Below are 22,073 nucleotides of genomic sequence, written 5' to 3' on the forward strand. Positions count from 1 at the left end.
ATATACCATACATTTACATAAAGTGTTATAGCCATTTAAAGAATGTTCTGTTCATTACAGGACAAATCATTAGCCAAACAATTATAAATCAAATCTGTATATTTCCAAAATCTCAGTAAACACAGAGATTGAGATATGTTTATATTTATTCTGCAAAGCATACCAGCAGGATGGATTTTATGTAGATTTTTTAAAATTAATCGTGATTTAAATTGTGATTCAAATCAATTTGACTTTTAAAAAATCATTGATTCTATCCACCCCTGTATACCAGTCTAATATTTTCTTATTCATATAATGTCAGAACCAAAGAGCAAGAGAGAAGTGTGCTATTTACTTCCAGCTTTCTGACCATTTGTCCTCATTGATTAAAATTGGTTCTGAACCATGTAATGATGGGATAGTACCAAGCACTGCTGTAATCTTTATTAGGTTCCAAATGCAATGATCACTGGTATATACTAGTGACATATATAAAGGCTCATATTTGAATCAGCAGGTGCCCAAAAGTACACTTCAAGGAGCAGTGTTGGCAGTCATGTGGAAATATTGGCAGTTTGTTTAGGCCTTAGGGCAGTGGTGGCAAACCTTTTTAGGCTCACGTGCCCAAACTTGGGGGAAAAAAACAAAAAACAGTGGCCACACCCGGAGGACTCGGAACCGGAAATGCGAACCTGGAATGGGAAGTGGCGGAACCAGAAGTGGTGGCGGAAGGGGGATCCCGGCACGGAGGTGCCTCAAGGCCCCTCCGCTGCCAGCACCAGTTGCTCTGGATCCACTTGCCGAAGCGCCAGCACTGGCTGCAGCCACCTCCTGAGGTTTGGCTGGGGGGTGCCGGAGGGAGTAGCGATCTGGCGGCCTATGGCTCGCATGCCATCAGAAAGGGCTCCACGTGCCAGCTGTAGCACGTGTGCCATAGGTTCGCCATCACTGGTCTAGGGTTTCCTAGGCCCATCATTCAATGATTTCTTACATCTAACTATCCAACACAGAAAGTGCTGACTCAACATCCATGTTTTTTAAAAAAATATATTAAATACTGAAACCTTTGTGCCATCATTTTGTTTTTGTTTTAATTTGTAAATTGTTAAACAAGTTTGATAAACACAGGTCTAAATCCTGTAGTAGACCTTTAGTCTTGATGGGTGGGATAGAAATCCAATAAATGAATAAATAAATAAAGTCCTGTTTGTCCTCAGTTATGCAGTGAAAACTGATGATGTCATCAGCTAACACCAGTAACATTAAACTAATTAAAACCTTCATCTGGCAGATTTTTTACTTTAAAAAATCCCTCCCCTGCTTCTGAGTCCCAAGGCTCCCAAAGGTTTCCTCGGGGCAGAAGGGAGCCCTAGGGAGCCTCCGAATAAAAACTGGGGGTGGGGTGAGGGATAGGATGCTTTTAATTAGTTGAGTTAAACGTTACCCTTGGCTTCTAGAGTGTAACTTTACAAGAACACAGTTTTGGCCACAAGGTAAAAATTTCCTCAGCCTTTCTCAAAAAGCAAGGATAGATAATGTCTGTGACACATTATTCTTTCTTTTTTTTAGGTGAGAAGCCATTTGAGTGTAATATTTGTGGGAAATGTTTCTCACAGGTAGGAATTTTATATTCTTTTTTCTTTGAGTCTACTTCTGTTTATATGCCATACCTATATTCTTTTATAATCTTAGATATAGATATATTATAATATATATCTCCCTCTCTCTCTCAGATATATAATGGCATATATATCTTATATGCCATTCTAGGCTCTTAGAGGCTAGGAGCCATTAATTTCCTACCAAATGAAAATAATTGATTATATTTTTCTGCCTCCTCCCATCCCCAAGTATTGCTGTGTAGCATATCCTCATTTAGCTTGGAGCTGGGATTTTTCCATTGGCATGATCCAGAATACTCAGGTCTGGAATTCACAAACACTGGCCTGTCAATTGTTTTCATGTGCTGCTTGCTAAACCTTGTACGTCTTCCTTTGTGGACAGCATAAATAAAAGACACATCATGCTATATTGCATTGTCACTAATTGTGTCTATCAGAGTAACAGACTTCTGACAAAATCTGTTAGAAACATAGCAATGGAGAAGTTAGATCTTCTCCCCGATTCTAGGTAATAGTTTTGGGGATGCAGAGTGTAGTTTCTGTCTTGTCTTGGTAGATGCAGAGCATAGCATCGGACTTGGAGCTCCAAGTCTTGCTATGATGGTAACACTGTTCTTTCCCCTATGTCAAAGCAACAACAGGGTGATACAGAAGTCCCTACAAGAGACCTTTTGTGCAGCAAGGAGGCTGGGAAGCCATTACTTACTCATCCTGTGTTATGCCTATAGCTTTGGGCAAAAGTACAGCAATGCTCTGGGGAGGGATTTTTTTTTTCATTTTTTTTTTCACAGAGATAGGCAAACAAGTTTGCACAGGATACTTAAGTTGTCAGTTACTTTTTAAAATGATAGCATTTAAACCCCTTTATTTGTTAGGTGTCATACTGTGAACTTTCAGAACCTAAAGCAAATATACTCATTTTCAAACATAATTCTCACAAACCTCATGTTGGTACATGATTTACTGGTTAATCTAGCTGTGGTGAAAGCTTGTGCTTGCCTTTGTAGGCAGGAAATCTTCAGACTCATTTACGTCGACATTCTGGTGAAAAACCTTACATCTGTGAAGTCTGTGGGAAAAGGTCTGTATGACTGTGAAACTCCTGTGTTGCAATATTGGCTTCATTCAGGTGTCCATAGCTTTTGTTTGAGGGTTGGTAACAAAGCAACAAGTTTAATTGCTACCTGCTACTTTCTTAATGAAAGATTTCTAAGTAGCTTTAAAGGTTTTCATTCTGGTTGGAGAAATTTCCAAAACAGGATTACAAACATGATCAAACTGTGGTTTGCAATTCTGGTTTGGATAAATTGCTTACAGTACAAATTCTTCATTGAAGTCTGTCTGATTCATATTCCTAGGTTGTTTTGTGCCTATGGAAAGCATTTCAGAAACATCTGGCACTCGAGATAGACCTCTTCGTGGTAGTCCCACCTTCCCCTAGAGTGCATAACTAGGCACGGCTCCTGCTCTTTCTCCTCCTTTTTGGCCACCACACATTGGAAACTTCAGGGTTTTTGTTTGTTTGTTTGTTTTTCCCTTTCATTACTGTTTCACTCCATCTGACTTATTGACTTGACCTATTGGAATATTCATCTTTTCCCTTACTCTTTCCCCTTGAACTTTGATACCCATGTTCGGAATTTTAGAACTTTTGACTCACATCATCTGATGACTGCCCATGCTTTGTCAAAGTTAATTTCTCACACATATAATAGTGTGGAAATGTTTGGATTTTTCAAAAATGTGTAGAGTTGTTGTTGTTTAGTCATTAAGTCGTGTCCAACTCTTCGTGACCCCATGGACCAGAGCACTCCAGGCCCTTCGGTGTACATAGCAATAATTGTGAACTGTAAAATTTAATATGGAAGGGGGGATGAGCAATGTATCGATTAGTCCAGTAAATGGCAGTGCTCTCTGTATGCAAGTTGCTAAAGAACCAGATTGCTGGGATGCCATTTTGTCTAGCCAATGGTTTACTTACAGAGAAGCATTCAGAGGAAACAACAATTTTATTTATTTATTTTATTTATATCCCGCCTATCTGGTCGGGTTAGGACCACTCTAGGCGGCTAACAACAAACTACTCCTGCAGGTGGCTTTAGTGGTCATTTGGTCTTACAGATGTTTGATGTAATAGCTATGTGCCTCTTAAGCAGGGATGTTTATGTGTGATAAATGTTCAAAGAAGCGGATGTTATGATAAGTTGCTGGGAATGCAGAAACAAAGTAAAAATACATTAAAAATTAGAGTATGTATATCACTGAATTAGCAAAGAATTGCTAATATTTGTCAACTGGGAATGGAAAAATACAGTGGTGCCTCGCATTGCGATGATAATTCGTTCCGCAAAAATTGCTGCAGAACGAAAACGTTGCAATGCGAAATTAATGCATTCCTATGGGCTTAAAACTCATAGTTCAGCAAAGATCCTCCATAGCGCGGCCATTTCTGGTGCCTCTTAAGTGAGGAATCTGTCCTAAAGCACAGCGGGCGGCCATGTTTTTTTCCCGGCGGCCTCACGGGGTGCGTGGGGTTTAGGGTCAAACCCGAGAAGCAGACCGATAACCGTGCACCATGCAACAATCGTAAGAAAACTTCTGCCCTAAAGCTGGGCACCTGGAATGTACGGACAATGACCCCTGGCTTTCCTGACTACGGCTTTCCTGATGACCTGCAAGAAATAGGCGATGTGCGCAAGACAGCTGTCATTGACATGGAACTGAGTAGGCTGCAGATAGACATTGTTGCCCTGCAAGAGACAAGACTGCCAGACTCGGGATCTGTCAAAGAAAAAAACTTCTCATTCTTCTGGCAGGGAAAACCATCGAATGAGACCAGGGAGCATGGTGTTGGCTTTGCAGTCAGAAACACCCTTCTGAGATGCATTGTTCCACCTACTGTGGGGAGTGAAAGAATCCTGTCTCTGCAGCTCCACTCATCAGCAGGACCAGTAACCCTCATTAGTGCATATGCACCAACACTGTCATCCACTCCAGAAGTGAAAGACAAATTCTATGATGATCTGGCAGCTACTATCAAAAAAGTCCCTGAAAGAGAGTCACTGTTCATTCTTGGAGACTTTAATGCTAGAGTTGGTGCTGATCACAATTCTTGGCCCACTTGTCTAGGCCGTTTTCGCATTGGAAAGATGAACGAAAATGGCCAACGCTTACTGGAGTTTTGCTGTTAGTATGGTCTTTGTGTGAGCAACACATTCTTTAATATGAAGCTGCAACACAGAGTTTCCTGGAGACATCCAAGATCCAAGCATTGGCATCAGCTTGATTTGATCCTCACTAGACGTTCTAGCCTTCCTAGTGTTACGATCACACGCAGCTACCAGAGTGCTGATTGCGATACTGATCACTCCCTGGTGTGTAGTAGAGTAAAACTGCGAACAAAGAAATTGTATCACATGAAAAAGGAAGGAAGACCACGTATTGACATCAGCAAGACTCGCGATCAAAGAAAAGTGAAGGAATTTGCCCAAGCACTTGAGGAAACCCTTCCAGGTCCAGCTAATGTAAATGCACCTGAACGATGGGAACACTTCAAGACCGCTGTGTATAACACCGCCTTGTCCACCTTTGGGAAGAAGACCAGAAAGATGGCTGACTGGTTCAAAGCCCATTCAGAGGAGTTAATGCCAGCCATCGAGGATAAAAGAAGAGCTCTAACAGCATACAAAACCTGTCCTAGCGAGTACAACCTGCAAGCTCTTTGAGCTGCTCGTAGCCAAGTCCAACAGGCTGCCAGGAGATGCTCCAATGATTATTGGCTTCAGTTCTGCTCTCAGATACAGATAGCAGCGGACACAGGTAACATCAAAGGAATGTATGATGGTATCAAGCAGGCCCTAGGTTCACTACAGAAGAAATCTGCTTGAAGTCTGCTACAGGTGTGATCATCCAGGACCGAGCACAGCAGATGGAACGCTGGGTGCAGCACTACTCTGAGCTATATTCCAGAGAGAATGTAGTAAGCGAAGAAACATTAAATAACATTGAGTGTCTGCCTGTCTTGGAAGAGCTGGACAGCGAACCAACTTTAGCAGAAATAAAAGCGGCCTTGGATTCCGTCGCTTCGGGCAAGGCACCTGGAAGGGACAACATCCCTGTTGAAGTGCTGAAATGTGGTAAGGAGATCATCACCACCGAACTGTATGAAATCTTTTGCCTCTGCTGGAGGGAAGGTGGAGTACCACAGGACATGAAGGATGCAAACATCGTCACATTGTACAAGAACAAAGGAGACAGGGGCGACTGCAATAACTACCGTGGCATCTCTCTTCTTAGCGTTGTAGGGAAGCTGCTTGCCCGTGTGGTGCTGAAGAGGCTCCAGATGCTTGCAGACAGAGTCTATCCAGAATCACAGTGTGGATTTCGAGCTAATAGATCCACCACTGACATGGTATTCTCCCTCCGACAGTTGCAGGAGAAATGCAGGGAACAACAACAGCCACTCTTAGTGGCCTTCATAGACCTTACAAAAGCATTTGACTTGGTTAGCAGGGATGGCCTTTTTAAAATACTTCCCAAGATTGGATGCCCACCTCGTCTCCTTAACATCATCAGATCCTTCCATGAGGGAATGAAAGGCACTGTAGTTTTTGACGGCTCAACATCAGATCCCTTTGACATCCGAAGTGGAGTGAAACAGGGCTGTGTCCTCGCACCAACCCTTTTTGGGATCTTTTTTGCTGTCATGCTGAGGCATGCCTTTGGAACTGCAACAGAAGGTGTCTATCTCCGGACTAGATCAGACGGAAAGCTCTTTAATCTCTCCAGATTGAGAGCAAAGACCAAAGTCCAACTGAAATGCATGCGGGAGTTCCTCTTTGCAGATGATGCAGCCGTTGTTGCTCACTCTGCTGAAGACCTCCAACAACTCATGAATCGTTTCAGTAAGGCCTGTCAGGACTTTGGAGTAACAATCAGCCTGAAGAAAACACAAGTCATGGGCCAGGGCGTGGACTCACCTCCTTCTATTACCATCTCCACACAAGAATTGGAGGTTGTTCATGACTTTGTGTACCTTGGCTCAACCATCTCTGACACCCTCTCCCTGGATGTAGAGCTGGATAAACGCATTGGCAAAGCAGCTACCATGTTCCCTAGACTCACAAAGAGAGTATGGCTCAATAAGCTGACGACACATACCAAGATCCAGGTCTATAGAGCCTGTGTCCTGAGCACACTCCTGTACTGCAGTGAGTCCTGGACCCTTTGTGCACGTCAGGAGAAGAAGCTGAACACCTTCCATATGCGTTGCCTCCGACGGATTTTTGGCATCACCTGGCAGGACAAAGTTCCAAACAGAGTAGTCCTAGAACGAGCTGGAATATTCAGCATATATACATTACTGAAACAGCGACGTCTACGTTGGCTTGGGCATGTCGTGAGAATGGCTGATGGTCGGATTCCAAAGGATCTCCTGTATGGAGAATTAGTGCAGGGAAATCGCCCCAGAGGGAGACCACAGCTGCGATACAAGGATATCTGCAACCGGGATCTGAAGGCCTTAGGAATAGACCTCAACAGATGGGAAACCCTGACATCTGACCGTTCAGCCTGGAGGCAGGCAGTGCTTCACGGCCTCTCCCAATTTGAAGAGACCCTTGTCCAGCAGGCCGAGGCAAAGAGGAAGTCACAAAAGCAGCAAAACCAGGGAGCTGGACAGGGGACAGATTGGATTTGTCTTCAGTGTGGAAGAGATTGCCACTCTCGAATTGGCCTCTTCAGCCACACTAGACGCTGTTCCAAGTCCTCCATACAGAGCACGACACCATAGTCTTTCAAGACTGAAGGATGCCTAATGCTAAAAATTTTGAAACCGCCGATCAGCTGGCTGAAAATGGTCGCTTTGCGATGATCGGTCATTGCAAAGCGAAATCCCCCCATAGGGAACATCGTAAAGTGATCACTTTTGTGATCGCAAAAAATGTGTCGCAAAGCGATTTCATCGCTAAACAGAGCGATCGCTATGCGAGGCACCACTGTAAACAAGACAGAGAATATGCAAGTCTGTGTGATACAAGATTTAAGGAGAAGAATTTATTGTTTGTATGTATTGATGGATAAACATATTACTATTGTGTATGTATATGTGCTAAGACTAAATTGCTTAAAGCAATGGTCTTTAGATACTGTATGTACTGTTTACATTTTAGAATATGACTGAAATATTGTTGCCTAATTATACGTTTTTGCTTTTTGGAGAGATAATTTTCATGTATATGAAACAAATGCAATGCAGAGGAATAAAAGTTTGGCTGATTCACTTTTCTACTGAGAAATAGTAGGATAAAAGGACAGGTTGTCTGAAGAGAGAACTGCTGCACCATAAGAGAAACAGTAATTTATTTTTCTGCCGAGAAGAAGGATGAAGCACTTCTACAATGATACTCAGGTGGATTTTAATATTTGAAAATGTTGGGAACTATCTGAGTTCCATGCAAACAACAAATATTTTCCTTTGGGGAAATGAATTGTCTGCCATGGAAGAATGGGCTTTCTTCTGGTCCCACAGAATTCACATGAAAGCAGCTGCATGGAAGAGCTGAGGAAGGGGTTAAAACATAATGACCCTTTGATCTTGCTGTTGTCAATTTTGATGAAAGTCATGTTCAGATGCCATCACACATTGATGTGGACACTACTATTATCACTTTTCTTCCAGGTCCTCCTCCTGACAGTAATCTCCGTGGCATCACTGATCAAAACAACACAGAGCATGGACAGGACCAAACTGGGATATCTTATCAGCAGCACATCTGCCTTCAATAGCTCCATACTTACCAGTAGTCTAGTGGCTTTAGCATTTGGTGTCAGTGGCACATCTACCTAGTTTTTTCATCAAAACAACTTTTTTCTCTTTTACAAGCAGCTTTGCTATTACGTCAATTATCAGCTGTACCTAATTTATGAAAAAAAATCTATGACTAGGACAATATCTGCTTTCATGTCAACTGCAACAATTGCTTCAGCACTCTCTCTCAAAGCACCTTGGTACTCTGAGAGTACTGGTATCAGCTGTTGTTTGCGGTACTTACCAATACAGCTTCAATGCTGACAACTTTGGTACAGACTTCCACAGTCAACTCTTCTTAGCCTGAACAGTTGCTTACCATACAGGCAACATCTAAGGCCCGGTCTCCTACTCCTAATGCTAGTGACTCCCACTCCAGTTATGACTCTTCTAATGATGGTAAAAATAGCAACTCTGTGTCTTTTTTGCCGTTATTGCAACTCCAATCTCCATCTTTCCCAGATGCTTTAATCAGTGACCAAGTTGCACTCTCCCCCTCAAAGAACACTGTTACCTGGGCACACCAGTCTTGCCACATGGCTGTTCCACTATACTGGAGACCAGAATACCCATCTTCTTCAAGTGAATCCAGTTACAAACTTCATTTCTGGTTGGCATTCCATTCTTACATTCTTGCATGTTGCCTGCCAGTCTTGGTGCATGCCCTTTTGACTACTCAGACCTGAGGAAATTTGAAAATATTTATTTAATGTTTAAGAAAGAGTGTGTACTTCTCAGATATTTTGCCAACATCTATCATTGTCCGGGTGCGCAGGGAAGTCTAAGAAGAAGCCACATGCCAAGCCACTGGAGATGGAATGCAGAAATTTGAACACTTTCAGTAGTAAGATTTAGTATACTGCAGCCCTTTCTTTCCTAAATGCCATTTATCAGGCCTGCATCAAGGTGTACCAAGAATTCCTCTGGGAACAGGTGGCCCCCAGTCTTTGGTAAGCTTCTTGAAGATGACAGCCAAACATCCAAAAAGATAAACATGTCTTCTATTATTTGAGTTTGTAGCAGGGCCTAAAACCTCATGCTATGTATTGGGCATTTCCAAAGAACATTCAGATGGCTGTTCATCAGAACTATCTTTTCTGACATCCACAGGCCATTTCAAACTTACATTTATATCTATAGTTCTTTATCAGGGGAACAAGCTCTTATTGGAGCCCTATAATGCAGCAGTCCCCAATCTTTTTGGGACAGCGGACTGGCTGAGCCTCTGAGGAGGGCAGGGCACCGCATGCTCGCTTGCACGGGTGCAGGTAGGCTCTTGGGCACATGCACAAAGTGGTGGGGGAGCATGTGCCCGCGTGTGCGCCCACCCCTTCTCGCGGGCGCTCGGGCACATGCGTGAAGGGGTGGGGGAGTGCTCATGTTGGCGCTGGCACACGTGCACATGCACAAAGTAGCTGTGGGGAGGGGAGTGCATGCGGGGGGGCGGGAGGTCTGTCTCCATGGCCCAGTCCAACTCAGGCCACAAACTGGCACTGGGTCGCGGACTGGGGGTTGACAACCTCTGCTATAGAGGACATTACCCACAGGTACTATGCAGCCTACTCCAGAATTTCAGAAAAGGATGGTGTCACTCTACCTTGTCCTTGATCTTACCCCCAAGAAATTTCAAAGGGCCACCTTGGTGTCTGTTCTCCCTGTGTTCAAGAAGGGAGACAGGATATCACTGTCCAGGTACAGGTACTTCATCCTTATATTATGATCCCTCCACATATTACCATCCATATACATATCCTTCCTCCATTTCACCCTGGGCCCTGAAATCTTTCAATTCATAATTCTCCAGTTGGCCTCACCATGACACAAAGTGTATGGCAGTACCAACAGCATATCTCCACAGCCTCCACCTGATGTTTTTGTATATGGAGAATTGTCGATTGTTACTGCAATCTCCAAGTCATCTCTCTATTGGGGAATTCACAAAGCTATCCCTCCTCACTGATGAATGATCAACTACTAGGCATGGGATTTTCGGATTTTTTTTTCACTATAACTACCAGAATTCAGCAGAAATTCCTCCAGCTAGAATTCTGGTAGTTTTAGCCCAAAAATCCATGTTTTCAGTAGAGTTTCAGGATCCTTTCCTTGCCATGGTTGTCTATGTAGATAGCCATTTAAAACATGGACATGGGTAGAGCTTTCTAAGCTCCATGGGAACAGTGAAGCATCAGGGGATGGTGTTTATTAGTGCCTGTAGAGGGTGCTTCTAAAACAACTTACCATTTCCCTAATGGACACGTTCTAACTTATGTCATGCAAGATCCAGCCACCATGGTGTTAACCCACAGAGATCATGGACGCAAAATGTGACTGCAAGCTTTGTATTAGATGATGTTATGTGGCTAAATGTCATCACTTAAACTTCTCTTGCAGGCACCACAGAACAGCTGATTTGCCTGCTTCTTTAACCTTCCTCCACCATCAGGATACCTCAGTTTTTCCTTTTAATCTAAATATATCTTACTGTTATACTGATCTATCATTAGCAAGGATCGAAAGTATGATGATTCCTCTGCCTACCAGTCAAATGATTTGTCATGGGCTTTCATCACATACACCCTCTGTTCTTTCCTTGTGGAGCCTTCCACTGGTGCTAGTGCAGTTCCAGTGCAAGCTGCTTGATCAGTTAGCCACCTGAGACCTTCAGTTGCTCATTATGTGTTTCCTGCAGTTGTAGCCTTTTCCCTGCAGGTTCTTTAAACTGTCTGCACTTCACTGTGGCCTGGCATTTCTCCAATTTCATAGAGACAAGGTAGTAGTATTTCAGAATTTACTTTTTCTTTCTCCTGAAGGTTGTCTTTTCTTTTCATTTGAACCAGTTTTTACATCAAAATCTATGATTGCCTGAATGTATAGTATCACTCAATGTCTGTAGAGCAACTTCATTTTACATGGACAGAACCAAGATTTCTGTCAGGTATCCCATCTGGATATCCCACTTGGAGTAGGAATTGGCAAGCCACTCTAGTATCTTTGCCAAGAATACCGCATGAACAGAAACAAAAGTCTAAAAGATATGACACTGGAAGATGGGACCCTCAGGTCGGAAGGCATTCAACATGCTACTGACATGACTAAACGACTAAACAACAACAACATCCCATCTGTTACACAGGTCCCAAAGAGGGGGCCCTAGTTTCTGCAGAGATGTTGTAAGTCACTGCAGCTCTCCAGTTTGTGTACGATATGGCAAAGACCACATTGTCCACAGTGCTGTGATCCTATTTGATCATGTCAGTTCTTTGATTGGAGTCAGTCTGTAGTGCAGCAACCAGGTTTCAGCCCTCTAAAAGTACAGTCTGGATATCAAAGCACAACAAGATGCAGCCCTTGGACATGCTGTTCTCTGTTCATTTCAGTAGTGACAAACATGCATGCCTTCTGGTGTGTGAGTAATAGAGACTATGGAGAAGACGTTGCTTCTCTTTGAATGTTCACCTATGAACTCATACAACTCATCTTCTTCCCCTCAGATAATGCCCCTTTATGAGAGTCAAGCTCCCTCTTCTCTGCTGTGGGTTGCAATAGCCAAGAAACTGGAAGGAAAGGGTAGGAGCCATTACTAACCACGAGCAAGGCTACCATCAAGAGGTCTATCTCAAGCTTTAGATGTTCCTGAACTGTTCTGTGCAAGCTAGAGATGTAAAATTTCAAAAAAAAAAAAAATCAATTTTCCAGGAAAAAACACACGTTTTCCCTGGGTTTTTCCCCCCAGAAAAAATGGAAATTTCCAGAAATTTTACATCTCTAGAGCAAGCACAGAACAACCCATATGTGCAAGTTCACAGATGTCAATTCAAGTTACAAGTAAGCAACTAGTGAACTTTAGACAGGCTTGGGTGGCAACAGCAGGTCAAGTTGATATTCCAGTAAAAGTCTTAACCGTGAGAGGACAAACAAATTCCAGGATAGCATCAAGTCAGTTATAGTCCAACTAACTGAGAATGTTATGCATTAAAAAACACACACACACACACACACACACACACACACACACACACACACACACACACACACACACACACACACACACACACACACACACACACACACACACACACACACACACACACACACACACACACACACACACACACACACACACACGGATAACATACTCAGCTTACTGTATTAGCCATTTTCATGCATGATGTGGTGTGGGTATTTTTCAGAACTGCAACTATCTTGATGCACAAGAGTTGTTATAACGAGTTAAGTTTTGTACCACCCAGCCATGATTCATATATTTAAACATCCATGAATCAGCTTGGTGGATTGCGAGCTTGTTGCCACTGCATTGCAGGAACCAATTGTATTAATATCAGACATCACAATAAAGTCCTTGCATTCATGTAGTCATTTATGAAAGAATGGTGACTGCACAAAGAACAGTGGTAATTCTATGGACAGTCTTTGTGTGGAAATGTTAATTCATAAATTGAAGCCATCAGGAACTTTGCATATTTGTCCAGACAGTAATATGAAGCATTTTGAGTGCAAGAACTGAAATTTAGTTGTGAAAACACTTACAGACAAGCTTAAAATGTTTTTTAAAATTCTGTTACAGATTTGCAGCATCTGGGGATGTCCAGCGCCACATTATTATCCACACTGGAGAAAAACCACATCTATGTGATATTTGTGGTCGAGGTATGTTGAAATTAAGATGTACCTAGGATTTAGGAATAAACTACACGCTCCATGTCACTCTGGTGTTGCAATATAGGTGTCTCTAGCTGGTCTAGTCCTCCCCAACCCAAAGAAACCTTGCCTGTGCCTTGCATTCAGGAGATGGCCCATTCTAGCTAGTGTGCAACATTTGGCAATCCTTACTATGACTTGCAGGAGAAGATGAATCAGTCTGTGGTGAAGGGTTGCAGTCCCGGTGAGCTGCAGACTTGCTCTATTTCTGAGTACTGTTGAATAGCTTGACACAGAATATTTGGACCATTTGTGGCTTATTTCAGTCCTTTTTCTTTTATATCATTCTAGGATTTAGTAACTTCAGTAATTTAAAGGAACACAAGAAGAACCATATAATAGAAAAAGTTTTTGCCTGTGATCAGTGTGGAAAGTCATTTAACTTACCACGGAAATTAGTAAAACACAGAATCAGACACACTGGAGAGAGGCCGTACAGTTGCTCAGTTTGTGGTGAGAAAACCTAACCATTTCCTTGCTTATTGTATGATTAGATTTTTAATGGGTAATGAAATAACAATAATCAGATGCAGCAGTTCCCCAGCATCTCTTTGATACATAGAACTTTGCTCTAGTGATGTTGTTCTGTTGTGGAACATATCTTAAACAAGTTGTCAAAATGAATATAGGTTATGACGATGACCGTAAGAAATGAAACTAATTCCCTATTCAAAAGGATGCAGAAATAGTAGTAGTAGCAATTGCTCTTGTAAGATAGAATACATTATTCAGCTAAGTAATAACTAAGGTGCAAAATAATAGCTAATTAAGAAACAGCACATCCATAATAAGAGACAACATATAAAATGTTTGATTAAATAAATACAGTCACTGCATAAAGTGTACAATTCCTCCTCAGTGGGATCTTTCTCTTCTTTACAAATCAATATAGATCCTGGGATTATGAAGAATACCTTATTTTACATCTTCTTCACTATTGTGTTTAAATGACACATTAGGTATTGTAATCAATGGACTAAATCCACAAAACTTTCTTCCAGCTCCCTCCTTTCTGCAGCCTTCTGCACCATCTTAAAACCAGCTTCAGAAGGTTTCTGAGTCCTCTAAAGCCAGATTTAGGGTCATATTTGTAGTGGGAAAGAGAGGCAGTATCCTCCCCGCTCCTCCTGTTTATTAGAATCTTGCTATTTCATCAGTAGAAATCCAGCACTTTATTGTTCTTTTTAAATTTTGATTTCCTTATTTTAAACTTTATTTTGTATTAAGTTGGAGTGTTCTTACATGGCTCCCACAAGAATTTGTTTATGTTGATAGAAAATATTGAGGGTGCCACCCTTTCCAGTAGCAATAGTTTTTACTGTTTTGCAGATAAGAACAAACTCTAACAAATGAAAAATGCTGGTAATTATAATTACCAGTTAGAAGCTAATATACTTTTGAAATTAATACACAGCACCCTAAAGCAAAAATGGAAGAAAAATATGTAAATATGCTTCCTTGTTCTGTAGGAAAATGCTTCGCAGGATCTGGTGACTTACGAAGACACATCCAAACTCATACTGGGGAAAAACCCTATAACTGTGAGACTTGTAATAAATGTTTCAGCCGTTCTGCTGTCTTGCGTCGACACAGAAAGATACACTGTAAAGTCGGCAATGAAGGTAGAAATACACTAGGTGAGTTTAGTCAGTCAGTGGAGATCTCTGACCTTGAGAAGTCCCGGAGTTCAGAATCATTTATGCAAGAAATAGCAGCAGTGACTTTGTTACCAGTATCAGTGAAGTTTCCCATCCACACAGCTGAAAATTCATCTAGCGAACTGGATAATCCTGGGAAAACATTCCACAAGATGGAGCCCACAGTACAACATCATAATTGTATGAATCAACAAAAACTGAGTTTGGATCCTGTTAAACTCTGCAAATCTCAGCATAAACCTAATCAGACTTGCTCTTACAAAGAAGTGGACCAGCCACCTGAAGAAGAGCCTTTGCATTCCAATGATGTTCCCATGGTTCACCCCACTGTGAACTTCCTAGGCAGCAGTCCTAGTGGTGAATTACGTTGTCGTATATCTTCTACTGAATGCAGAAAAAATGAAGGACCATTTTTCTCCAGTATGACCCTCTGGGGTTTAGCTATGAAGACTTTACAGAATGAAGGTGACTTGAGTCAGTAAGAATTTGTGCTAGAGCTTGGTAAGCCTTTAAGAAGAACTTACATTAACAGAGATGTTCCTATCCTTTTACTCTTATTATTACCACAGTGTCTACTTTTTGTACATTTTTGTCATCTTGTTTATGTTTTTATAGTAGTTTAGTAGTCAAAGTGTTTCACATATATTACTGTTTAATCCTTACTGTCCTGCCTTGTCAACTTTACAGAGCAAGCCATCTTTATAGGGCTCTTATATTCCTACTGCAGGTATAACACACAGCAGAGACGGAGGCTCACCGAAAGCCAGCTAGTCATTTAATGAGAAATGTGATGTAAAATGGGATCTTCACAATTAAGGTTCGACTGACTTTGGGTGTCCCAAATAAAATAATTTCCTGACTTAATTTGCACCTTGTCCCACATCCATAGCATTTATTTGCAATAGTATGAAAACATGTGACTTAACTAGTAGGTTTTTACACATAAAAACCCCCTTTCTTACATGCACCCACCTATTTAAAATGGCAACTTTTGCATTGGAACAGCATTTCAAACATGTGCCAGAATGTTAATCCAGAAGAAAGGTATGGCCATATAAACGGGTCATCCTAATTAATCCCCCAGTTCCCACCTGGATTCTGTTCCCAAATTTAAACTGTTTCCATTTAATGAATTAACTGTTTCCATTTAATTAACTGTTTCTGCATTTACCAAACATAATTACCTCCATAAACTGGATTCAAAATAAAGTGTACAGTTCACTTGGAAGAAGAATTCAGAATGTTGTGTGAGTGGTGGGACATGCAAAGGCAAGAAGAGGGAAGGAGGTAGAGGAAAGGACAAGAAAATTTGGCAGGGAATTACAACGGCCCTCTTATGTGCATGTTAGGAGGTGCATTCAGAAAAAGTGCAATACAGTGTTGTATTGTAAATGCAGATGTCATTTCAGTGTTTCATCACCACATCTCCAAAGTGGGACTTAGCTTGGGGGTTAGAATTCTAAAATGTAGAGCTCAAAGGGATTCCTAAGGTCATCAAGCCCAACTCCCTGAAGAAGAAGGAAATCCATCACTAAAGCAGCCCTGGCAGATGGCCACCCAACTTCTGCTTTAAAACATCAAAAGAAGGGGGGGGGCATAATCTGTCCCATTGTCAAACAGCTCTTACCGTCTTCCTAATGTTTAGTCAAAATCATTCCTCTTGTAATTTGGATCCTTTTGAGTCGTATGGAGCCAGGCAAAACAACCTTGCTCCCTCTTTCATTTGATAGCTCTTGAGATATTTGAAGATGGCTATCACATCACCTTTCAGTGAGTAGGGCCTCTCACCTCTAACTAGAGTAGGGCCGGTGAATCAGGGAACTTATATAGGTGTTGACTCACCCACTAAGTCAGTGGACCCATTCTGATTGTGACTTATTACTGGATTTCAGGTGATATTTCAGGTGATGTTTGATGAAAGCAGAGCAAAGTAATACTATTACTTCCTTCATTCTGGACACTAGTATTGGCTTTTTTGCCACATAAATATGTTTTTTTAATAAACATTTTATTAGTTTTTCAATCTATCTACATTGTTTTGTGCTTGTCAAACATCGTGTTACATGCTTGCTTACAATTATTTGTTTTTTTACATCTCAGTGTCTTCCCGGTTGTCCCCCCAAATTCCAAACATCTTTCAAACATTCAAACCATTCATGTACAAATTTTAGTATATAGTATGACTACTATCATAATATTACTCTCATATTATATAATATTCTCAAGGTCCTCTAATAACATTCTTATTGAAAGTGGTTCCAGATCCATGACCCAGCTTTATATCTAGTTTAGTTTACTTAAAATAAAAAACCACCATATTACATCTTTACCCTGAATAGGGCTCCCTTATTTCAATTTAACTCTCCTTTTTAATATACCCTAAACTGAAAAGGGGCATTAGGGATGCCAAAGCTATGTACAGCCAGAGAATTGAGCAACATCTTGAGAGTTCTGACACTCGTCGAATATGGCATGGCCTACAACAAATCATGGGGCAGAGTAACAAAAACAGTCTGTGTAGCAGCAGTGATTTTTTGGCTGAGCAGTTAAATCAATTTTTCAGCCGTTTTGAGGTGGAAACAGGAACAACCATTATTCCAGCACCTACTGTCTATAATACATCACTAGAATCTACCATCGACAGACAACCACTAGTACTGCAGATTTCAGATGTGAGACGCGCTTTCCAGAATATTAACGTTTGAAAGGCAGCTGGACCAGATGGAATCATGGGACGAGTTGTTAGGGGCTGTGCTGCAGAATTAGCTGGAGTTTTTACGGATATTTTCAATCTATCCTTGTTGCATTGTTCTGTCCCCACTTGCCTGAAGACATCTATTATAGTGCCAGTCCCCAAGCAGTCAGCTGTGGTATCTCTCAATGATTATAGACCAGTAGCTTTAACATCTGTTATTATGAAATGTTTTGAGAGATTGGTGCTGGATTACATTAAGGCTAGTCTTCCACCTTCTTTGGACCCATGGCAATTTGCATACAGGAGAAATAGATCTACTGATGCTGCTGTGTCCATTGTACTCCATACTGTATTGAGCCACTTAGAACAACAGGGAACTTACGCGAGGCTGTTGTTTGTGGATTATAGCTCTGCTTTTAATACCATTCTACTAAATAGGTTGTTTTTTAAAATGATCAACCTGGGATTACCTCAGGAGATCTGCATGTGGATAAAGGATTTTCTGACAGATAGGCCACAGTCAGTAAGGATGGGATCTCACCATTCTTCAACCCTGGTACTACGTACAAGAGCTCCCCAGGGCTGTGTGCTAAGTCCCTTCCTCTATTCCCCGTAGACACATATGATTGCACCCCACTGTATAACACCAATGCAATTATTAAATTTGCGGATGATACGACAGTGGTGGGGCTCATAAATAAGAACAATGAATCTGCTTATAGAAAGGAAGTGTAAGAAAATCATCTCACACTTAACATAAAAAAAACTAAAGAACTCATAATTGATTTTAGAAGGAAGAGAAATGTACATTTACCACTGTACATAAACGGTGAGGAAGTGGAGAGAGTTGGTAGTTTTAAATTTCTGGGTACTTACATCTCAGAGGACCTCTCATGGACTAAATGCCAACATGCTAATGAAGAAGGCACAGAAGAGGCTGCATTTCCTGAGAATGCTCGGCAAGTTAAATTTATCTCAGCATTTACTTCTGTCATACTATCGTAGCACCATTGAGAGTGTCCTAACCTATGGCATTCTGGCATGGTTTGGGAGTAACTCTGTAGCGGACAAAAAAGCTCTACAGAGAACCATTAAAATTGCCCAGAATATCATCGGGCTCCAGCTACCAACCTTGGATGACATCTTCACATCCCACTGTCTAAGGAAGTCACACAACATCCTGAGAGACTCTTCCCATCCTGCTTATAACTTTTTTGAACTGTTACCGTCTGGCAGAAGATATAGAATAATTAATACTCGGACCACACGTTTTCTAAATAGTTTTTATCCTAGAGCTATAATTGCAGTTAATAATGAGCTTAAAGACCACCAGTAGTGAATAATTAGTTGGACTGTGTTACTTGGCCTGCAGTGTAGATGTTTGTATTGTTAGTGGGGGACTTTTAGTGAGTGGGGAGTGTTTGGGGAATTTTATGTGTGTGCATGTGTCTGGTCTCTGGGTGTCTGTGAATTTTGTTGTATGGGTATACTGTGCATATACTTACAATGACAATTATTATTATTATTATTATTATTATTATTATTATTATTATTATTATTATTATTATTATTATTATTATTATTATTATACAGAGTATACCCTTTTACAGTTCCCAATGTACATATTTTCAATATTTTCAAAATATACATATTTTTAATATTAAGGGGCCCTTCCTTATTTTCCCTTTTTTCATCTTTCTAGGTAATTCCCTCCCTGATTTCTCTTTTCTCATTTAGTATTTCTGTGTCTCTAAGCATTCTGCCATCTTTCATATCCTCTGAAACCATTTTATACATCTGATTTATGTCCACTAACTCCTTATGTACTTGGTCTATCTTCAATGGACCTTCCAGGCTTTTTTTTGTTAATTTTGCTGTTGTTATCTCTTTGTCTTCCCTTAGTACTCTCCTCTCCTGCTCCTGCTTTGATTGGCATACATCATCTGGAATATTCTCATTTCCTTCTTCGTTGTTCCCTGTTGCTTGCGGACTATAATTCTTGTGATGTTGATTGGATAGTTTTGCCTGTTGATAGTGGGATCTCACTATTTCTAGTATTGTTTGAAGAGTAGATTTTATTTCATTCCAAAATTGTCCTTGTTGTGCCATTCTGTTTATGAATGCCCAAGGAACAGTTTTTAAAAGTTCCACTTTAGGGTTAATTCCTCCAGCCAGGCGCATAAAAAAATCAAGAAGAAATAAACAGATTCTCAGACTTAAGCAACAGCAGAGTGTTCAAGGTCACCCCTCCTGGGCTCCATGCCAAACGACTTCAAGTAGTCAAAACAATGTCCAGGTTTAGCTTACAGGAAAATTTCTTAAGCTTTATAACGCCAAATTGTAATATTCTTGAAGTATATTTCAAAAAGGTTATTTTCTTCAGCTATCCCTCTCACCAGATTTTTTGCTGCTTTATAAGTTACTGAGATAGATAGCGATTCTTTTTTTCCATATATAGAAATTGTTTTCTCCAGGGGTACATAGGCAATTAGTTGTAAAAAAATATCTCACCCGATGGTAAACAGCGATGCCAGATGCTGGTCGTTGCTTCTCTTAGCAGGCTGCTGACGACTTGCAAGCGAGCCCAAGTTGCTTGTTTCTGCCCGTTGGCTGATTAGGTAGTTTCCTGGATCAAACGGGGGTGACCACCGCCGCCCTGTGATCAACAGGCTTCCCCCCCAGTTCACTACCCCTCCAGGGTGGTTCTGAAACCCTGCGGTGTCCCAAAACAGGTCAGAATTCAGCCCAGGGGACAGAGCTCTGTCCTCCTGCTGCTGTCTCGTCGCGACATCAAGCCGGAAGTCTCCTAAATATGTTTTTTACACATATTTAAATTGTGATCTACTAAGATCCTTTTCACAAGTATTAATGCCAAGCCAGCTGTCTCCCATTATCTATTTGTACATCTCATTTTTCCACTCATTTTATTTTTTCTGGCTATCAGTCTATTAAACTGTCATGACTTCTGTGTTCTGAAGCATTAGCTACCCCTCTGAGTTTGATGTCAGCCACAAATTTGATGAACATCCTTCCTCTACTCTCATCCAAGTCATTTATAAATGTATTGAAGAATACAGGGTCTAAGGCAGAATCCTACAGTGCCCCACTTGTCAATTCTCTCCAGGATAGCAAGGAACCATAGATGTATAGTCTTTGAGTATGGCCTGTCAAATCAACTACAAATCCATTGTGTTAACAGTAGCTTCTTCTTCATGGCCTCCGTGAATGCACACAATTGCGTTTAGTCTGCACCTGCACCGGGCTCCTCAGAATATTCTAGAGCTTCAAAAGATAACATAGATGAAGGTTGCCCCTATAGCGCATGCTCCACCTGCCTCAAGCCTCAGTTCCATTTTGCCACCTTAGCGTTCAGAACTTCTTGTGCTAGAGCTTTATTTTGTCTTAGATTTTATGGCGTTTACCACAGATTTTGCTGACTACATTTTTTATCTTCACTTGAATGTTGCCCCTCGTATTTCACTTTGTACTGTTGGTTACGTTTTTGGATTATTTTGCTCGATTTTCTCATCTACGACTCGGATCGTATTCCTGCGCTTTCCTAACGGACTGTATTGTATTGGTGTTGGCTTATCAACCTTCGGACTGTTCCCAGTTTTCTCTTGCTATCTCCTTGAAATTTTGGTGTTTTCAACTTGCACACTGCTATTTTGGACTGTTATTGGCTTTTCGGGATTGTTATTCTGTTCTTGCTCCTCTGTGCGTTCCTGTCTTGAACTCGGTCTGTCCACGGTTTATCACCTTTTGACTCAGTGAGTCTGATTTTGCCTCACTTATTTCAGAGTTCCATCACTTTATGTCCACCTTGGGCCCTTTTAGAAGGTGTCTTTCGTGTACCCGTAAATTACCATTCTCGGACGGTCATAAATGCTGCCTGTTTTGTCTAGGGGAGGGTCACAAGCCCCAATCCTGCAAAGAGGGTAAAAAGTTCACCAGACCCACATTGAAAGCTCATCAGCAAAGACTTAAATTGTTTCTCTGGGACAAGACACTGTCGGCCTCGAAACCCACTGCTATGGAGACCTCCCTGACTCTCTCGGCAACACCTTGACCTGAAGGGACAGCTCACTCTCCACCCATCTTACTGTTGTCGAAGTCCTCGGTGAAGACCTGGAAAAAGCCATCAAACTCGGCGTCGAAAAAGCAGTCCAATTCAACATCGACAGTAGCTTCAAGGACGACACCAGTAGACAACCTGAGAAAGAAAAGGGCTCCAGTTAAAAAGGACAAGCATTCTCTTAAGGGAGATTGGCTTCAAGACATTCTGCCTGTCTCAGCCTCACTCCCATCACCCATTTTGGAGGATTCCTCTTGAGACCGTGAGTCTCTTTCTGAGGGTGTTGGATCGCTTCCACCCCGGCAGGCTAAAGCTCTGACCCCTTTACAAAGCCGTTCACCTAATCCTTGCCAGCTAGAGGATATCTTGTCTAGCCAGGCTTCTGCCCATTCCAGCCCTGTGTCTACCAGGCAGGCAATGATTACTCAGCTGCCACACTCTGGATCTTCAGTTCAGGGCTCCCCGCCCTGAAAAAGAACCACTAAAAGAAAGCATGTCTCTCTGGATTGACACT

The 22,073-nt window shown here is 41.5% G+C and overlaps 1 protein-coding gene and 1 long non-coding RNA gene across 20 annotated transcripts in view; one reads left to right on the forward strand and one right to left on the reverse strand.

Annotated features, from left to right (window-relative positions):
* ZBTB49 (zinc finger and BTB domain containing 49) overlaps positions 1-16,816 on the forward strand; it is a 60,153-nt gene extending 43,337 nt beyond the window's left edge. For 15 of the 19 annotated variants that reach the window (XR_013545558.1, XR_013545559.1, XR_013545560.1 and 12 more), the window contains 5 exons: positions 1,552-1,598; positions 2,612-2,685; positions 12,998-13,080; positions 13,423-13,584; positions 14,601-16,816. Coding sequence is in view for 16 of the 19 variants with exons in the window: in XM_073001024.2 (XP_072857125.1) it covers positions 1,552-1,598; positions 2,612-2,685; positions 12,998-13,080; positions 13,423-13,584; positions 14,601-15,271 (1,037 nt within the window). In the remaining 3 variants the exon portion in view is untranslated. The remainder of the gene's footprint in view (positions 1-1,551; positions 1,599-2,611; positions 2,686-12,997; positions 13,081-13,422; positions 13,585-14,600) is intronic. The other 4 variants (XM_073001025.2, XM_073001027.2, XM_078394079.1 and 1 more) reach the window with 1 other exon arrangement.
* The window catches only part of LOC144589453 (uncharacterized), a 57,522-nt gene extending 35,827 nt beyond the window's left edge, over positions 1-21,695 (reverse strand). Inside the window, exon 1 of the long non-coding RNA XR_013545563.1 lies at positions 21,588-21,695. This is a non-coding gene — a long non-coding RNA (uncharacterized LOC144589453). The remainder of the gene's footprint in view (positions 1-21,587) is intronic.
* Positions 21,696-22,073: the final 378 nt, after the last annotated feature.

The sequence above is a fragment of the Pogona vitticeps genome, chromosome 5 (assembly GCF_051106095.1).
Source record: "Pogona vitticeps strain Pit_001003342236 chromosome 5, PviZW2.1, whole genome shotgun sequence".
Taxonomy (NCBI): domain Eukaryota; kingdom Metazoa; phylum Chordata; class Lepidosauria; order Squamata; family Agamidae; genus Pogona; species Pogona vitticeps.